The sequence below is a fragment of the Schistocerca cancellata genome, chromosome 4 (assembly GCF_023864275.1).
Source record: "Schistocerca cancellata isolate TAMUIC-IGC-003103 chromosome 4, iqSchCanc2.1, whole genome shotgun sequence".
Taxonomy (NCBI): domain Eukaryota; kingdom Metazoa; phylum Arthropoda; class Insecta; order Orthoptera; family Acrididae; genus Schistocerca; species Schistocerca cancellata.
Window position 1 is genome coordinate 487,752,973 of NC_064629.1, and position 20,191 is coordinate 487,773,163.

At 44.8% G+C, this 20,191-nt stretch overlaps 2 protein-coding genes across 2 annotated transcripts in view; one reads left to right on the top strand and one right to left on the bottom strand.

Annotated features, from left to right (window-relative positions):
- The window catches only part of LOC126184786 (protein PFC0760c-like), a 298,617-nt gene extending 286,434 nt beyond the window's left edge, over positions 1-12,183 (bottom strand). Inside the window, exon 1 of the mRNA XM_049927357.1 lies at positions 11,997-12,183. Coding sequence (XP_049783314.1) covers positions 11,997-12,006 — 10 coding nt within the window. The 5' untranslated portion in view covers positions 12,007-12,183. The remainder of the gene's footprint in view (positions 1-11,996) is intronic.
- On the top strand, positions 12,103-13,382 carry LOC126184274 (elastin-like). Its single transcript, XM_049926648.1, has 2 exons — positions 12,103-12,110; positions 12,293-13,382. The coding sequence occupies exons 1-2, from the start codon at positions 12,103-12,105 to the stop codon at positions 13,380-13,382; spliced, it is 1,098 nt and encodes a 365-aa protein (XP_049782605.1).
- The last annotated feature ends 6,809 nt before the right edge of the window (positions 13,383-20,191 follow it).

Here is a 20,191-nt window from a genome sequence, read left to right on the forward strand (position 1 = left end):
GAAAAATGCACCAAAAATGGGAATCATTTCCTGATGCTCTTTGTGTAAAATATTAGTAAAAAAATCGTTACAGTTAGCAGAAAAGTTATTTATAAACGAACTCATTCCTGTCGTAATGTTATCTACAATACATCTGACTGAGAATAAACTACGCTCGCGTAAACTTGAGATAATGCGCCTGAGGTCTGTGGAATGCTGAGTGGGGTTATCTGCCGCTTGGAAGGTGGCAGCGAGGGAGACTGCAAGGTGGCGAAGCGACCTGACAACACAGGCGTCTGGACATCGTCATAGCAGCGCACAAAAGCCGCTTTCTTTTTACGCTCTTGCTGGAATGTATTCTAGCGCGGGTGCTAAATATGATCACCAGATTCTGATAGCGGAAAACAACTGACTCCCTCAACAACATGTTCGGTTAGAGTAAATGTTAGATCAGGAGAATTAAATCAATATTTTTAACTGCAACGAACGGAAGTACCAAAGCGGCTAGTGTTGTCGTTAATTAGTGGACTGGAAACTATATAGTGGCTATTTTGCGCAAAGCTAATGATTCAACCGGAGCAGCTTCGTTTAGGATGACAGGAACAGTATTCCAGACAGGAATTAAGGTTCATGTTCAAGTGAATATTAGACCAACCTCCTCAAAAAACGTATCTGTCGGAATAATTAGAGCAAGTACGACATTTCTAGGACAAAACAGTAACAAGGTTTTTAAAAAAAAAAAACTTGTACTCCACAAAAGGTAACCAGCAAAGCGCAATCTTACAGGTAAGAATGAGGGAAGAGAATAGCATCATATGGGGAGTTTCAAATTAAAAATATTCAGTTTCCCATACTTTTTGTGGCGACAGTGTGATAGATGCTCGCTTCTTGCACCGCATTGATAGTTCCTTTGGGCCGCATGCACTAGAGTATCAGCCTGCTGTGGAATAGTTGCTGCCGGCCGCTGTGGCCACGCGGTTATAGGCGCTTCAGTCTGGAACCGCGCGACCGCTACGGTCGCAGGTTCGAATCCTGCCTCGGGCATGGATGTGTGTAATGTCCTTAGGTTAGTTAGGTTTAAGTAGTTCTAAGTCTAGGGGACTGATGACCTAAGATGTTAAGTCCCATAGCGCTCAGAGCCATTTGAACCATTTGAATAGTTGCTAGTGGACACTAAGAACGACGACGAAAGCCAGAAACTACTAACGATTAACGGACAGCTGTCTTGCGATCTCGATGATAAAATTTGCCTATTAACAGTTTATACAGAGGCAATCATTCTCTTCGCATTCAGTCTGTGAATAGAGTAAATCTTTAATACAACACGAAATAAGGCAGTAGTCATACATTGTACAGTAAACGAATGAGTACACGTTTTGTCATCGGCCCCCATTTTATTGTGATAAGTTTATTTTAATTTTTTTAGTTCATAGACTTCATTTTAGGTAAAATGAATTTAGCTGGTAAATGTTGTTTCAATGGAACTTGTAACATATGTTTCAGGCTGTTACACGGTTGGATGTTAAGTATCATTCTGAGGCTGGCTGCCTGGGTTACGTCGGGAATAGTAGTTTGTAAATTGGGCAGTATGTTCGCTCATCCTCGTTCGTGCCCACCGCGCACGGGCATAGTTCTCCTGAGAGCGAATGCTCGCGGCGGGCGGCCTGTGGTCGAACGAGGCGTCGTGGGGACATTCGTATATACTTCTAGAATGTACTCGAACCGCATATAGAAATTAAAATTTTACAATTAAGATTAGTTCTAAACTCACGACCCTCCATGCAATAGTCTAGTATCATAACCACTACATCGCGGTGAATGCGCTTCTCAGCTTCTTCTGCGAGAATATCATCAAGCTAGCCCACCCCTCATAATACCTTTTCAGGATAGAACTGTGCAGTGTGACTGTTCCCAACATTACAGGTTCTGTATTGTCTCCCAATCCGAAACTCTTAATGCGAACTCTCCATTCCTAGACGATTCTAGTGAATGTAATGTTTACCATTTGATTTGTCGCTGATCATTAACATAAACGCTTTTTACCCAAAACAAAAGTACCATTTTCAAAAATTTACATCTATATCCTTACTCTGCAAACCACTGTAAAGTGTATGGGGAAAGAGACGTGCCATTGTACGAGCTATCAGGGCTTTTTCCCACTTTATCCATGTATGGAGCGCAAGCAGAATAATTGTTTAAATGCCTCTGCATGTGCTGTTACTATTCTGAGACTATCCTCACGATTCTTATGGTAGGGGGGGCTATGTGATCATTCCATTTAATATCCCTACAAAATGTTACACCCAAGTATTTGTATGAGTTTACAGATTCCAGTTGTTACTCAATGATATTTTGTCATAGGTTACTATTTTTTTCGTTTTTAGGAGAGCACTATTTTATATTTCTGAACATTTAAAGCTAACAATCTTTTCACCACCCACCACCTTAAAATCCTGTCACGATCTGACTGAATATTTTTGCAGTTTCTTTCAGACTATACTTCATAACATAACTGTATCATCTGCGAAAAGTCTGAGATTACCATTAATATTGTCCACGAGGTCATTAATGTATACTATAATACAAATAAAGACGCACCACGAACGGATCATCCAATTTACACGGAAATGGGTAGATGTGATTATGTGAACATACATTGAAATGGCTACAATTTCAGAAAACATGGATGATTTATTCAAGAGAAAGAGCTTCACAGATTGAGCAAGTCAATAACATGTTGGCCCACGTCTGGCCCTTATGGAAGCAATTATTCGGTTTCGCAGTGATTGATTGAGTTGTTGGATGTACTCCTGAGAGATAACGTGCCACATTCTGTCCAATTGGCATGTTAGATCGTCAAAATCCCGAGCTGGTTGGAGAGTCCTGCCTATAATGCTCCAAGCGTTCTCAGTTGGGGAGAGATCCGGCGACCTTGCTGGTCAAGATATGTTTCGACAAGCACGAAAACTCTCACCGAGTGCGGACGGGCATTATCTTGATGAAATGTCAGCCCAGGATGGTTTGCCATGCTGGGCAAGAAAACAGGGCGCAGAATATCACTGATGTATCGCTATGCTGCAAGGGTGCTGTGTATGACAACCAAAGAGGTCCTGCTACGAAAAGAAATGGCACCCAAGACTCGTGGCTGTCCGGACGTAAGGCGAGCGTCAGTCAGTTTGGTATCCCACTGCCATCGGGAGCGTCTCCAGACACCTCCTCGCTGATCATAGGCGGCTCAGTTCGAAGCGGGACTAATCACGAACGATAATTATACTACAGTCAATGAGATTACAGGCCGAAGGCACGTCTGGAGACAGCGGTGGGATACCAGCCCAATTGTCGCCCGCCATGTGGCCTGACAGCCAGGAGTGACGGTCTGGGGTGCCATTTCTTTTCATAGCAGCAGCTCTTTGCTTTGACAATATTCAGTGCTTTTCATGGCAAGCCATCCTGGGCTTAGATTTTAGCAAGATAGTGCCCGACCGACCAGCCTTACACTAATAAATTTCGAACCCTCGTATTTTAGAGGAATCGTTCTATCAATATCAAAGAGCGTATCAATGTATTTTAGAGGAAAATCGCAATATAGTCTGCGTCTACATCTGCATGATTATCTCGCGATTCACAATTAAGTACCTGGCAGAGGGTTCATCGACCCACCTTCAAGCCTTTTCTCTACCGTTCAACTCTCGAAAGGTGCGCGGAAAAAACTAACAAATCTTTCCGTGCGAGCTCTGATTTCTCTTATTATGACGATCATTTCTCTCTATGAAGGAAGGCACCAACAATATTTTTTTACTCGGAGGAGAAAGATGTTGACTGAAATATCATGAGAAGATTATCGGGCGCCCATTAATTACTTTAGGCGATTTTGGCATTTTTTCGACACCCTCCCCCCTTGGTGAGATGTGAGATTTGGCTCCAGCCCCTCCCCCCACTCTCACCTGAGATTTTTCAGAAAGCGTATTTATAGTGTAAATATGTTAATCTGTGTTTGGCTGCGATAAATTTATTAAAAACCTTAATTTCCTTAATTATCTTTATTTAAGACTAGTATTTAAGACTGAACGTAGTCTAGAATCATAGTGAGGAAATCGGAGGATAAAACACTGAAATAAAAAGTAACTACTAAGTTCGTAAAAGAATATTCATTCTGTCCACGGGGACTCACGTACGGTCTCAAGAGTGCTACTGGGATCAACATGCCCATGCGATTTTCAATAAAACCATCTGCTCCGTCGACCTCTCTCTGATTTAGACACTCTACACTGTCGTTTGCACACAGAAACTCAATACAATGACGTGTGAGAATCCGTGACGGGTCGCACTTTGCGCTGTGGCGCAGCTGATGCACTGTGGACAGCACGCCGTAGCTCTGCAGCTCTTGCGACAGATGAAGAGTAGATTCCGCATGTACTGCAGCATTCTTTTCGAAATCACTGTGGAACCCCGGAAAAAAATAAAACGGGAGAGGGGGGGCGGGGGGGGGGGGCAAAAGCTCAACGAAACCACTACACAGAAATCAAAAGAACCGAAAAGAAAGGGATCAGAATCCAGAATTGTATGGTTGGACTGGACCCTTAAATGACGTTTTTTGAGGGCAGTGCATTTTGTGTAAATCTGTTTACATAGCAGAGCAGTCGATGGTGAAAACCCGTACAAAACGTGCTTTAATATTCCTCCTCCGAATTGCGAGCTCGAGACGTCTTGTGCGTCAAATAGAAAGAAAAGAGTAGTCTGGTTCTTTCACTTCGCCGCTTCGCTGAAGAGCCGTTCCATCTCATGCAGAACGTGCAGCGTCAAGTCTTCCTTTTTCTGGAACCTCTGTTTCGCTGCGTTCCATAACTTTGTCACTTCTTCCTGGCAGCACTTCTACGCCTTGGGCACGTGTCTTTTCACGTCGCATAATAATAATCATAACTCATTTTGAACTAGTGACAGCGTTGACTGCGCCGTCGAGTGACGAAACATTTACGGGCGTAAAAGCAGAGGGTCGGCACTTGTCCGCGCGTCGCTCGCACCCAGCACGTACGCGCAGCGTTCGTCGAGTCGCGCATTTGGCTGTTCGGTAGCGGCTTAAGAATCGACGGGTTATTGTGTTACTTTGTGGAGTTCGCATAACCTCGATCAATATTATTGTGCGGGATTTAGTCATATTTGAGTGGATAAACACGTTTTACTTAATTTATCCCAATTTTCTCGCAATTTTACACTGTTTGATGCAGAAAAAAATTACATGATGTTTTCTGAGAGGGCCATTTCTTTGTAAACTTCAGCACGTCGCTTCAAAACAGCAGGCGATTTAAAAATACATACATTGTGGACGTATATGAACTTCATGGCCCATTAATATATCAACAGCAGATGCAAATAGCTGTAGGCACACAATAACGTATTTCTTTCTTTCTAGTTTCGAACCATTAGTGACTTTTTCACGTGAGACATACAGAAACCCAACACTGCCATCATTGAAGCATCTTGCACGGCACAGGAGGTAGTTTCGCTTTATAAAGGTTACATGTTGACGGATTGAAGTAGTATTGGCTAAAGCACTAAGTTAAACAATAATGTATGGCACTATCACATCTGAACGGCCGCGAAGGTCAAACTCCCAACAGCGCCAACGACATTATGTGCTGCCAATCTGCCGCAGCGACATGGCTAACGGAACAAACCAGTCTTAATTGCATCCAAAACAGAACCGATGCAGTAAAGACTGTAGATGCCAATAACGGGTATAGTCGTAATACAGATTGTCCCAGGAGGATTCGTCAATATTCAGGAGTATTACAGGAACGGACATTCGAAGCAATAATGTGTAGCAAACATGGGCTCTAAAATGCATGTCTAAGGAACCAGAAGCACTTCTTAATCTTAAATATTGTGAAACAAGTCTCTTCTACTGCAAGCTCCTTGCTTTCCATATTCTGCGAGGTATGGACCGCAAGAAGGAAAATATGTCCAGTAAATATGGGCACTAAAGTTCGTATATTAAGAGTTATGAGCACTGTTTCATCTTCGATACTGTGAAATACATCTCTTCTGCAGGGCAAGTTTTCATAGCTCTTCCGGTATAATTTTTGAGCCATGTTTACACGAATATTTTTTTCTTTGTTTGGCCCACACTACCCCCTCCCAAAATATGGAAAGCAAAGAGCTTCTAGTAAAAGCGATTTGTTTTACAGTATCGAAGATGAAGTGCTCGTAGGTCTTAAGGTACGCATTTTAGAGCCCATGTTTACTACAACGACCAGTCCTGCCATGTCCCTGAATACTGACCATTGTTCATAGGGCACCCAGTATAATCGATAAAATAAATGGAAAGAAAATTTAGACCAAGAACACAACTGAACATTTAAAAAATTAATAAATTGTACATACACAAATTTTTCAGAATAATGGACGTTTTAAAAAATACTTTTTTTATGTATTAGAGAGCAGCATTCAGCTCCTGAAGAGGAGAAGCACAAGACTTTTCAGTTGTTGCAAGGGCAAAAGTCAGGATGATTTTAACATTAACAAACATGGCTTTGCTATGAAACTTCTTGACAGCTTAAAACTGTGTGCAGGGCAGGAGTCGAAACTGGAACGCTGCCTTTCGCATGCAGTGTGTGCATTCCTAACGGACCAAACTGCTGAGGTCATCGGTCCCTAGACTTACACTTAAACTAACTTACGGCAAGAACAACACACACACCCATGCCCGAAGGAGGATTCGAACGTCCGGCGGGAGGCGTCGCGCAATTCGTGACATAGCGCCTCTAACCGCGCGTCCAGTCCGCCCGGCTCCACAGGCAGTCTTCTCACCAAATCATCTATCTAAGCACGCCTCACGACCTTCACTCAAAATTTTAGTTCTGCTATCACATCTCCCCTACGTTATAAATTTCACAAATGCTGTCTCGTATTTCTTGCTTGAAGAAAATATACTTAAGAGAATCCGACAGACGCGATATTTTTCTGAGCTTTCCTTTGCTAACCCTGAAGTCTAGTTCCGTAGAAGTCAAGATGCGAAGTTCTCACAGAGTTGCTATCTCCGCCGCGCGGGATTAACCGAGCGGTCTGGGGCGCTGCAGTCATGGACTGTGCTGCTAGTCCCGGCGGAGGTTCGAGTCCTCCCTCGGGCATGGATGTGTGTGTATGTCCTCAGGATAATTTAGGTTAAGTAGTGTGTAAGTTTAGCGACTGATGACCTTAGCAGTTAAGTCCCATAAGATTTCACACACATTTTAACTTTTTTTGCTATCTCCTTATAACTTTCTTAGAATCGCATATGTTATGCACTTACGGATGAACATCAGTGCAATATTTAAACACGATGATGCGGCCTCCTTAATTTTACCCAAGATTTTACAAGCAGGTTCAATTGCTCTTTTTCCTTTTCATAACCAATACTTTTAATGACCTTAATAGCAATCCATCTAAGCAGTGTCACTAACGAATTATCAGAAATGAAGTTCCTGTTTCAATTGAAAATTTGTTCGAACTGGACCGTGTGCACATGCTCAAATTAGTTTGAAGTATGGCTCTAACTATAGTTTGCCCTACGAGATAAACGGTTTGATTAAAACATGACGAAGTAAATATTATGAGAAAGGAAGAATTGATTTTTTAAAAGAAATAGCACCATCGTTGATGGTCAAGGATAAAGTAGGAAACTGTCTGTAGCTTTCCAAATCCGCGTGACTTCTCTGCAATTAAAACTTAAATGTCTGGCAGAGGTTTCTTCGAACCGCCTACATTGTATTTTTCTATTTTTCTATTCTCTATAAGCACGTAGGAAAAAATGAATACCTAAAACTTTCTGTACGAGCGCTGATTTCTCTGATTTTATGATGATCATTTCTCCATACGTAAGTTGGCGACAGTAAAATATTTTCACATTAGGAGGAGAAAGTTGGTAATTAAAATTTAGAGAAAAGATCTCACCGCAACGAAAAACTTCTGTATTTTAATAAAAACTTCTTTGTTTTAATGATTGCCATCCCAACTTGCTTATCGTATCCGAGCCACTATCTCCATCCTCTCTCGATAACACGAACGAGCTGCTCTTCTCGGAGCTTTTTCGATGTCATCCGTTGATGCCATGCGGTAAGTATCCCATACAGCACAGCAGTACTCTAGCAGAGGACGAACAAGCACAGTCTACGCAGTCTCTTTAGTTGACCTGTTGCATCTTCTAAGTGTCCTGTCAATGAAACGTAATCTTTGGTTTGTCTTCCCCACAACATTATCTCTGTGATCATTCCAACTTCATTTGTTCCTATTTTGTACTCGTGTGAGTGACCTCATAATTTTCCTTATTAAGAGACTATTTCCACTTTTCACACCATTAAAATATCGCGTCTATTGTTTTTGATCGTCTGATGACTTTACTAGACAGTAAATGACAGCATAATCTGCAAGCAACTTAAGAGACCTGCTCAGATTGTCTCCTAAATCGTTTATGTAGTTTAGGAATATCAGAGGGCTATAACACTTCCTTGGGCAACGTCGGATATCAGTTCTATTTTACTAGATGATCTTCCTTTCAGTCGATTACTACTTACTGTGACCTTTCTGAGAGGAAATCACGGATGCATAGGCACACAAACTGATTCCTAGTCTCTTGTGAGAAATTTAGAAATATGGAATCAATTCAAGATTCTCTGTCGATGGAACTCATTACGTCATGCGCATAAAGAGCTACTTACGTTTCACAAGAACGATATTTTCTGAATCCGCACTGGCTGTGTGTCAATAGACCATTAACTTCTAGAGAAATCATTATGTTCGAACACGCTATATGTTCCCAAACTCACTGCAAATCGACGTTAGTGGTATGGGTCTGTAACGCAGCATATTACTGCTGTTTGCTTTCTTGAATATTGGTGTGACTTGTCCAACTTTTCAGTCGTTCGGTACGGATCTTTTGTCTAGCGAGCAGGAGTATACGATACAGGATGACAAATTATTGATGAAAAAACGTAAATTAGTTACAAACTACGGCATGTACACACTTTATTCCAAATGTAAACTACACTAAAGATAATCAGATTTAGGTTGTGACATGTTCGATATGTGTACGAACACTGGTGATGATGTGGCACAGAGGAACAGCGAAATTTAGCGTGACCCGCTGAAGTGTCTGAACATCCATGCTATCTATGACCTCCTGAATGGCTGTTTTCAGTTTGCAATGCTTTTAGCGTTATTGATGTACACCTTCTCTTTAATATAGCCCACAAAAAGGAGTTACATGTGTTCAGATCTGGAGAATAAGGCGGCCAATCGAGGCCCATGCCGGTGGCTTCTGGGTACCCCAGAGCCAGAATGCGGTCCCCAAAGCGCTTCTCCAGGTCATCAAACACCCTGCATCGATGGGGTGAGCTCCATCTTGCATGAACCACATCTTGTCGAAATCAGGGTCACTTAGGATAATGGGAATGAAATTATCTTCCCAAACGTACCGTTCGGCAGTCACCGTGCCATGAAGCAATATCGTACCGATTATTCCGTGACTGGACATTGCACACCATACAGCCAACCGTTGAGGATGAAGAGACTTCTCGATCGCGAAATGCGGATTCTCAGTCCATCAAATGCGCCAATTATGCTTACTGAACTCATCCAAATGAAAATGGTCTTCGTCACTAAACCGCCATACAAATTCCCATAATGCCCCGTGGCCAACCGTGCAGTTTGAACGTCCTAACGCAAACCGCTCAGAAGTTATGACGATTTTATTTCATATAGTTCAATAATTGTCACCCTGTAAATATAATGGTACGCATCTGGACCGGAAGGCTTGCCTTTTTTAAGTGCTATAAGCTGCTTCACTATCCGCGGATATTCACTTCTAATTTACTCTTGTTGGCAGTTAACAACTACGCTTTAGTGGCGCTCTCATAGACATTATTACCAGTGGTATCGCGCATTGAAGATATTGATTGTGTTTTGAGGCTAGCGTACTTTATATACGACCAGTCTGTTAAAGAACCATGTACCATTCAGAAAAACCGAGAACAGTGTAAGGATGCGAATTCGAAGCGGTATTTGAACACCGCTAGTCTCAAGTGCGAGTTTAACATTAAAAGTACTGTGAAAAATATTGTTGCTTTCTTTCCATAATAGTCCAGTTGTTCTACGCACTAATAGAATATAGCGCTACTGCACATAATTCCGTGAGGTAACGTAGAGTGTTCTTACTGGAAGCCTGAGTGATTTCCGCAGGAACTTCCTAGTAAATCACGATTAATGAGACCTTGGTGAGACATCCACAACCAAAATTTATTAAAATGGTGGGAGGGAGTTCCCGGTGGATGGAAACTGAGAGATGGGGCGTGAAGCATGTTTCAGTAGCTCAATTCAAAGTTTCGTTACTGAGAGGTGTAGGTCTATAGTGATCCCCAGTTCGACAAATCATTGTTTCGTTCGTTAGAAGGTTTCATACGTGGGCGTGCTAAAAAGTAATACCTCCGAAATTTTTACGTGAAAGGTCGTATAACCTTTTAAATAAAACAGACGTTATTAACATTCTGCATCTTTATTCTTCATATCTACATATTTGTTTCTCAACATAGTCACCCTGGCGATGGCCACATTTCTCCCAAGGAGAGCCACCGAGCGAGGTGGCGCAGTGGTTAGACACTGGACTCGCATTCGGGAGGACGACGGTTCAATCCCGCGTCCGGCCATCCTGATTTAGGTTTTCCGTGATTTCCCTAAATCACTCCAGGCAAATGCCGGGATGGTTCCTCAGAAAGGGCACGGCCGAATTCCTTCCCCATCCTTCCCTAATCCGAGGAGACCGATGACCACGCTGTCTGGTCTCCTTCCCCAAAACAACCAACCAACCAACCAACCAACCAACCAACCAACCAACCAACCAAGGAGAGCCCAGTTTGTTCATACCGTCGCATCAGAGTGTTGCACAACCTCACCTCCTTTAACACCGCTTCATCACTGTAAAAGTGGGATGGAAATCGGATGGGGACAAGTTTAGAGCATGATCGATGACAGTCAACCCAAGTCATCTGATTGTTGCAGAGGTCGCTGCGCTCTTGTGTGGTCTGGCATTGTCGTCTTGCAGGGGCGGGTGCTCCATGTGTGAAGCAAATCTTCGAAATCGAAACGCTATTATTGTACACTGCTTCTCATGCACCGACATAGTTAAGAAAGTTACACACCCCCATGTTAGACGCTACATTTCGGAGCCTTCTAGCGGCTGATGGGCCCAAATATGTGGGCACGAAGAATAAAGATGTAGAGTGTTAATAATGTTTGTTTTATTTAAAATCCTTTACAAGTTTTCACAAAAAACGATCAGAGGGGTTACTTTCCTCCATGCCCACGTAGTTTTAGACTGTCAATTAGATTCACAAACAGAAGCATACAAGGGAATACATCATAAAGAATATCATATACTACTGCTAGCAGCCACAATTTTGTGAAATGATAAAATTATTTTCTCTGACTACTTTCCATCCTCGGACAGAGGTATATACTCCACTTTTAAGCTATACATATTTCTCAAGAAGATACATTTCTGTTGTAAAGCATCGTGTATACTGTCATATTGCCATAAAGTAACATCTGAATCCTTCAACGATAAACTAGTAGCATACAATGGGCAGTAAATTTATATGGATGACTTTATAGTTCATGTAATGTACAGAGACGGAGTTTTAAGCCAGATGACAAATTTGCAGTGGCACATTGACAGAAAATGCCTAAATATTAGAAAACATTAGTTCTCTCCATGGAAAATGAAGTGCAAACATTTAACATGAGTACAACCACAGTGAAACACAAATTGCTTAGGGCCCTCTGTGGAATTCAAATGGTTCGCCAGCTTATTGAAATGCTACAGGAGCAGCTCTCAAGCTGAGTACTTAAGCGCCAGCACTCAAGGCACCTCCGCACACTTGCCATCCTTGCGCGCTGTTCCAGTGGCTCTGGACACTTGTTTGAAAAATCATTCAAGAGGAGGAAGTATATAGTATGTATTGCAGATTAAAGATAATGTAGCAGCTTACCTGGTCTCATGGAAGCTGGCGTTCCCTCTGCTCCCCCGCCACCGCCACGTCGAACTCCAGGTCCACGTCTTCGTCCTGGGTGTGGCACGTTTTCGTTTTCACTTTCATGTCCCGGTGCAGACAGCCGACCAGGTCCCCGAGGTCTTCCACGTCCGCGTTTTAGTCTCTGTCCACGTGGACCTCCTGATCGGCATACATTACCGTCATCCGTGTCACATGTCACTTCACAAGCACTAGCACGTACATGACCTGGTCCACGGAGACTGCCATGTGCATACGACAGATTGTTTAAACAGTCATTGTCTATTTTACGCGGACGGCCTGGACGACGGACTGTTCCTCGCGGGCGCCCGGGACGACGGACTGTTCCTCGCGGGCGCCCGGGACGACGGACTGTTCCTCGCGGGCGCCCGGGACGACGGACTGCTCCTCGCGGGCGGCCCGGCCCGCGACGTGACAGCGGTGGGCGGCCCGGCCCGCGACGTGCCAGCGGTGGGCGGCCCGGCCCGCGACGTGCCAGCGGTGGGCGGCCCGGCCCGCGACGTGCCAGCGGTGGGCGGCCCGGCCCGCGACGTGCCAGCGGTGGGCGGCCCGGCCCGCGACGTGCCAGCGGTGGGCGGCCCGGCCCGCGACGTGCCAGCGGTGGGCGGCCCGGCCCGCGACGTGCCAGCGGTGGGCTGCCCGGCCCGCGCGGTGTCAGCGGTGGGCGGCCCGGCCCGCGCGGTGTCAGCGGTGGGCGGCCCGGCCCGCGACGTGCCAGCGGTGGGCTGCCCGGCCCGCGCGGTGTCAGCGGTGGGCGGCCCGGCCCGCGCGGTGTCAGCGGTGGGCGGCCCGGCCCGCGACGTGCCAGCAGTGGGCTGCCCGGCCCGCGCGGTGTCAGCGGTGGGCGGCCCGGCCCGCGACGTGCCAGCGGTGGGCTGCCCGGCCCGCGCGGTGTCAGCGGTGGGCGGCCCGGCCCGCGCGGTGTCAGCGGTGGGCGGCCCGGCCCTCGCGGTGCCAGCGGTGGGCGCCCCGGGCCGCGCGGTGCCAGCGGTGGGCGCCCCGGGCCGCGAGGTGCCAGCGGTGGGCGCCCCGGGCCGCGAGGTGCCAGCGCTGGGCGCCCCGGGCCGCGAGGTGCCAGCGCTGGGCGCCCCGGGCCGCGAGGTGCCAGCGGTGGGCGCCCCGGGCCGCGAGGTGCCAGCGGTGGGCGCCCCGGGCCGCGCGATGTTCCCCGAGGGCGCCCAGGACCACGAACTCTTCCACTTCCCCACGAACGTAGACGGCTGTGTACTACTCCAGTTTGTAGATCAATACGTACAGGTCCACCTGCACATCTGCGACGACGATGGCGTGTCTTCATATGAGATGTCATCGCACCAAATACTGAAAATAAAAGAAAGTTATTAGACCTTAGGAAGCTTCTACATATACTCTAAATGTTAAAGAATTAATTAAATCATTGAAAAGTGGGGCCTAGCAGAATATTAAACTACCATGCTGCACATGTTAAGCCTGTACCTAGCTATATTTGACATTATTCCCTTAGGAATTGACCGAGCGAAGTGGCGCAGTGGTTAGACACTGGACTCGCATTCGGGAGGACGACGGATCAATCCCGCGTCCGGCCATCCTGATTTAGGTTTTCCGTGATTTCCCTAAATCATTCCAGGCAAATGCCGGGATGGTTCCTCTGAAAGGGCACGGCCAACTTCCTTCCCCATCCTTCCCTAATCCAATGAGACCGATGACCTTGCTGTCTGGAAACAACCCAACCCTTAGGTTTTGTCAGTTTCATGGACAATTTAAGTACTCAGTAGTAATGCCGCTTTATAAAATTGTAGAAAGGGAAAATGCAGACAATTTTAAACCTATTTCTATGCCATCTATGTCTGCTAAAGTTAATGAAAAGGCTGTGTATATCAGCTTGATTGCTCATTTTATTCCATATAATTTGCTATCAAATGTACAACTTGGTTTTAGAAGTGGTTTAATAACTGAAAATGCTACATTGTCTTGTCTATGTGAGTCACTTGATGGATTAAACAAAAGGTTTAGAACAGTAGGCATCTTATTTGATATAAGTAAAGCGTTTCATTGTGTTGATCACTAAATATTGCTCCAGAAGTGGGACCATTATGGAATACAGGGAGTAGCTCACAATTGGTTCATCTCATACTTTAAGAATAGACACCAAAAGGTCATTATCCATGATATAGAGAATGGCTATGATGTGGGGTCCGAGTGGGGCATGGTTAAAGGGGAGGTGCCCAGGGATTAGTGCTGGGCCACTCCTGTTCCTTATTTATAAACATTATATGCCCTCTACGGTGGCAGGTGATTCTAAAATGTTTTTGTTTGCTGGTGACACTCGCTTCGTAGAAAAGGATGTTGTGCGTTACGCTGGCACTTTTTCAAATAGTGCAGTTCAAAACATAGTTCATGAACTGTAGAAAATAAACTAACGCTAAATCACAGTAAAAATCAGTTTTTACAGTTTCTAATACACAGTTCAACCAAACCTGACGTTTTAATGTCACAGACTAGGCACATGATTAGTGAAATTGAACAGGTCAAATTTCTAGGTGTTGAGGTAGATAATAAACTGTCATGGAAAGACAACATTCAGGATATTGTTCAGAGACTTATTGCTGCTAAATTTACTATTAGAACATTATCTCAAGTTAGTGATAGTTCGACAGGAGAAGTAGTATACTTCGCTTATTTTCATTCGCTTATGGTCGGCCGCTGTGGCCGATCGGTCGTAGGCGCTTCAGTCTGGAACCGCACGACCGCTACGGTCCCGGGTTTGAGTCCTGCCTTGGGCATGGATGTGTGTGATGTCCTTGGGTTGGTTAGGTTTAGGTAGTTCTAAATTCTAGGGAACTGATGATCTCTGACGTTAAGTCCCATAGTGCTCAGAGCCATTCGAGCATTTAGAACAATTCGCTTATGACGTATCCTATTACACTTTGGGGTACTCTTCCCACTTTGAAATAGTATTTTTGGGTCAGAATGTGCGTATTAGGCAATAAGGGGTGTAAGTTCGCAAACCTCTTGTGGTCCCCTCTTCATCAGCTGTCATTTCTTGTTAACAATATCAGCTTATGCTGAAGAATTATTAGCGACTGGATCGCGTAGCTACACACTATCGTAAGCACATCTAAAGGTTCTCATTGCTATACTGATGTCACATGGATATGCAAATGAGAGCCAAGTCGACCTCTTGGAAACAGTTAAGTCTCACAAAAATAGTTAACGGTCGCTTTTGTAGCAGTAGGCAGCATTCTACTCTATGTCTATTGAGGCAACAGTGATACACATGAGTTGACTACTGTGTTTGACGCTTTTCAGGAAGACAAAGAGCCATCTGCCTCTAAACTTACTTGCATCTGCGTTAAAGGATGACAGAGTGGATGGACTGATCAGTTGAGATGGAGTTGTAATGAGGTACAATTTAATTGTAGACTGATGATGGATTATAGAGACAGAGAGGGAGAAGCTGCTGCAGGTCATTTGTTACTCAATGGCTCACAGCACGCTCCACCTCACTGAAGTTTCGGGTTTGTAGAGAAATAATTTCCAGTCTATAGCTTCAGAATTATGCTGTGTGAGCGATCTGTAGGATACTGCTATGTGCCTGATATCCAAAAGTATGGCGTAAATGGTATAATATTCTGGCAAACCATGTGAAAATACATGTGTTCTTGCAATCCCAGAGACTGGAGATGTGTGTAGAAAGCAAGCAAGCAAATAGTTCGGTGCCAGAAGCAGTGATGCCTTTGTGCCTAGGGGAACCAACCTTGCCGTTGTACAACAGTCTTCATGGTATACGTACAAGTGGTCACTACTGCGTGTCCTATCATGAGGGAGTTGTAGATTCAGCACATCGATATCCATAAGGGGAGCATTCGGGAGGACGACGGTTCAATCCCGCGTCCGGCCACCCTGATTTAGGTTTTCCATGATTTCCCTAAATCGCTCCAGGCAAATGCCGGGATGGTTCCTTTCAAAGGGCACGGCCGACTTCCTTCCCCGTCCTTCCCTAATCTGATGGGACAGATGACCTCACTGTCTGGTCTCCTTCCCCAAAAACAGCAACAACAAACCATAAGGGGAATGAAAGATTTTTTTATGTGGAAAATTATGTGCGCTATAGATACTGAGATTCATTTCAGAACGACGCTAATACAGAGGAGACATATCCAGTACATTGCTCGGTGTCAGATTATGGCAGCAATCCTAATATATAATTGTAGTTACACTGATAGATATTTGTCTGTTTCCCAATATTCTTGTGAATCTGGCGATGATCGTATAAAGCATAGCAGCAAGCAAACAGGTTGGGGCTGGAAACAGTAATGCCTTTCCAGAATGAACAGTGACGCCTTTGTTCCAAGATGAGGCTTGCCCATCATTTGTACATCAGTTCAGAGAGTCCGAGAAAGCTGATGCCTTATAACGATTTGGCTCGCGGCTCCCCCTAGGTGGCTGAATAGTGACCTAATACCCGGTTTGTGTTGAGTTGTCTTTGGGACCACATGTGTCATGTGTATACTCTGCAGAAAGTTGAGAAGATTCAATATGACGAGTGTTTCTGCTGGCAGTATTGATAGCATTCTCCTGGGATGTGAAGTTGTCCATGGCTGGCTGGCCTCTCTCTCTGTTTGACTCGATCTTCGGCAGCTGTGGTCATGGGCCGCGTTTTCGCTGGTAGTTTCCTCTACTGGCGCTGCACAGCATGGTGAATACAGGGGATGTTGGTTGGTTGGTTTTGAGGAAGGAGACCAAACAGCGAGGTCATCGGTCTCATCGGATTATGGAAGGACGGGGAAGGAAGTCGGCCGTGCCCTTTTAAAGGAACCATCCCGGCATTTGCCTAGAGTGATTTAGGGAAATCACGGAAAACCTAAATCAGGATGGCCGGACGCGGGATTGAACCGTCGTCCTCCCCAATGCGAGTCCAGTGTCTAACCACTGCGCCACCTCGCTCGGTCCAGGGGATGTATTTCACGATCTGTAGATCACTTTTTCAGGTTTTCACTGTCAGTACAATACGGTGATCTATACAAAAACGTTTCTTGCCGCTGAAAGTCTTTTCTGCAGAAAAAAAGGCGGACAGTGCTTACACACTGGTGGCATCAGCAGTTTGGCAGGTAAATTCGGTAACAGCCAGTCATAATGCTTCATTCATTCACAAGAAATCCTTTGTACCGGTATATAGGAGCCTCTACATAGCAGTGACAATGTTTGTGTTTCGGAGATGTTTGTTGAAAGCAGCACGTAACGATTTCCAGAAAGGGTACCGCATGATGGAAGTGGTACCTCGTTAGGACCATCAGAAAGAATGCATTCGGTGTTATTCTTAGCTATTTGCGTAAACAGCTCCTGCTAGGGCAAGAATTTCCATGCAGATAAGCTGAGATACACGAAAGCTCCTACAAAAGCGACAGTTAACTGTTTTTGTGGGACTTCACTGTTTCCGAGATGTCGACTTGACTCTCATTTACATAGCCATAATGAGAGCCTTTTAGATGTACCTGCGATGGTCTGTAAGTACATGAGCATTTCACTGCAATGCGTCAGCCACGCTTCGCTGGTAAAAACGTGCAAGGTTAGACACAGCTCGCATGCCCCGTTAGGATCGCTAGGAACAATGCAGCCTGTGCTATTCTGGGAAGCATTGGAACATGTTGCTATAGCGCGACCTGTGATGTCAGTATTCATAGGTGGAGAGGTTTCACATCAGCAATGGTAAACACGCACAAGCGGCCCAGACAATAACCTGGCTCTCACTTACATAGGCATGTGACGTCAGTCTAACACTCTAAGAACTATAACTGTATACCCAAAAACAGACGCGATTTCCACCTGCTTGCTGCAGGCAGCAGTGGCATGCGGTTGACGATAGTTCGGAAGCGTTTTTTTATGTGCAATTTGATAATTTACGAGTTGTTTTCGTGCCTGCACATGAGTGTACCGCATTATTTCGGTGATTTACAACTAGTTTGCAGGTCTGTATGCTGTGTACTGCATTATTTCGATGATTTGCGAGTAGTCTGCAGCTTTGTAGGCTGTGTATTGTGACCAAAAGCATGTCAGGGCGAGTGTTTCGTATCAGTGTAATAAATACACTACGTGAAATGCAATGCTAAATAAATTGTTCCAAAATAAATAAAGTATACTCCTTCCTCTCTCCAGCAGTCCAGAACTGGCTGAGTCCTTTTCCACCTATTTCCCCACCCCAGACTGCCATGGGATGACAGTGCCTTCTGGTGGCAGTACTCTGCACTAGGTCAGTTGGACTCCAGACCTCGTGGTGATCACACTGGATGGAGCTACTGCCTCAGATTTTTAAATAAAGACTGCACGCAAAATAAAGATTTATGTCCAAACTATCCACCACCCCAGAACAGGCTGAGTCCTTTCCCCACCAGTTCCTAGGAAGAAATGGTGGTCAGTTGATTACTGTTAGTGGAGGTAGCCCAGTGACCTATTTTCCCACCATTTTCTTAGGTTAGTGTAGGTATCCACAATGTGTTTCATTGTCCGGCTGGAAGTTGAACTTCCCGCCATTTTCTGGCGAAGGGTGGGGAGGGGGGGTTACGTTTAGCGGAGGTAGCCCAATTGACCTATCTTCCTGCCATGATGTCATTACGATGTTGCCATATCTATCGCCACCATCTTGGATCCGCCATCTTCAATAAATTTAGCAAGAATTCAACATGGGGTGGTGCGCTCTTTGTTCCACTACTGGCGTCTATGACAATGATTAGAGTTACAGTTCTCTCTTACAGGTAGAATGGCCACCAGATTGTATTAGTGTTGTTAGTGCTTAGTGTTGTTACCATGCCCGGCTGTACACATAAGGCACGTGACTAGCTTTCGCTTTTGAGTGACTGATGTGAAGGAAACGGGAATGTTACACACTCATATGATCAGTGTTATCAACACCTGACAGAGTTCGAAAGGGGCCTCAGTGTGTCTCCATTCGGCTGGCTGGCAGAATTGTGCAGTTTACTGATTTATGGGGTATTCAGATGTCACAGCATCCCGATGTTCGACTATGTGGGAACATACATGTAGGCATAATTGTCGTTCAGCTTTAGGTTGACCACGTCTGATCATCAAAATGGAGAACCGATGTATTGCGCAGCAAGCAGATAGTGATCTCATCTGCCCCCGTCACCCGAGAACAGTTAATTAACTCCGTGCAATATTCTATGTCATTCCGCATCATTGGCTGGAATAACACGAGCAATTAGACTAGGGAATTACCATCCCACACATTGGTTGCCATTAACATCAGGGCACAAACGGCTCCGTTTTGAGTGGTGTCGTGAGAAGGAAGATAGGGTGCTGATGAATGGTGTCGCATTGTGTTCAGCGATCGGGTTTATGCACTACCCAGGATAACCACCGTCAGCGAATATGGCGGCGAACTGAGGAGAGGTCCCTTTCTGCCAATATTTAGCACAGGCACAGCACTATTACTCATGGCGGCATGTCATGTGGAGCCATCGGGTATGACTTGAGATCACGGCTGCTTAGTTCAGTAACGGCGTCATAAAAAAGCTCCTTTGTTTGCAAAAAATGAGGCAGAAGATTTTACATTTTTATCTTACGTATGTAGTTGACAGTACGACGAAGTTTTCCATCTCCAAAACAGCGTACAACTTTCCGTGGTCAAATAATCAACAAATTGTGGTACTTTTTCCAAGTTTTCGCCTATTACTCGAAAAAATGCATCCTACTGAAAATGTTACCCGTACCAAAATGAAAGAGCATTAAATTTTGCATCGAATAATCTATTTAAATGTCAATTTCGGTGCAGCCGTTTGCCCGTGATCAGTTGTCAAGGTTCGTTCATTTTTACGAGCTTGGCTAAAAAGTCGGCTCCAGCGACTGTAATTCAAAAAAGGCTGCTTCAAATGAAAATGTTATGTTATCAAATTTATGGACCATGAAATTTCATGTTACAAATGCATCTAGTTTTTCAGTTTTAGGCACTACTAAGCGTTCATACACTTTAAAATCAAAATAATTCCATTTTGTGGTTTTTTTGTAAGTCAAAATGAACTCTCGATAAATGAAAAGGAGAGTGTTACTTAGTCACATACACTGATTTCTGCAATGAGGCCACGGTCATTCCTGTCTTCAGTATTGACTGGGCTCGGCACATTCATGTACAAAAGATTCGGATCAAGACTTACTGTCGA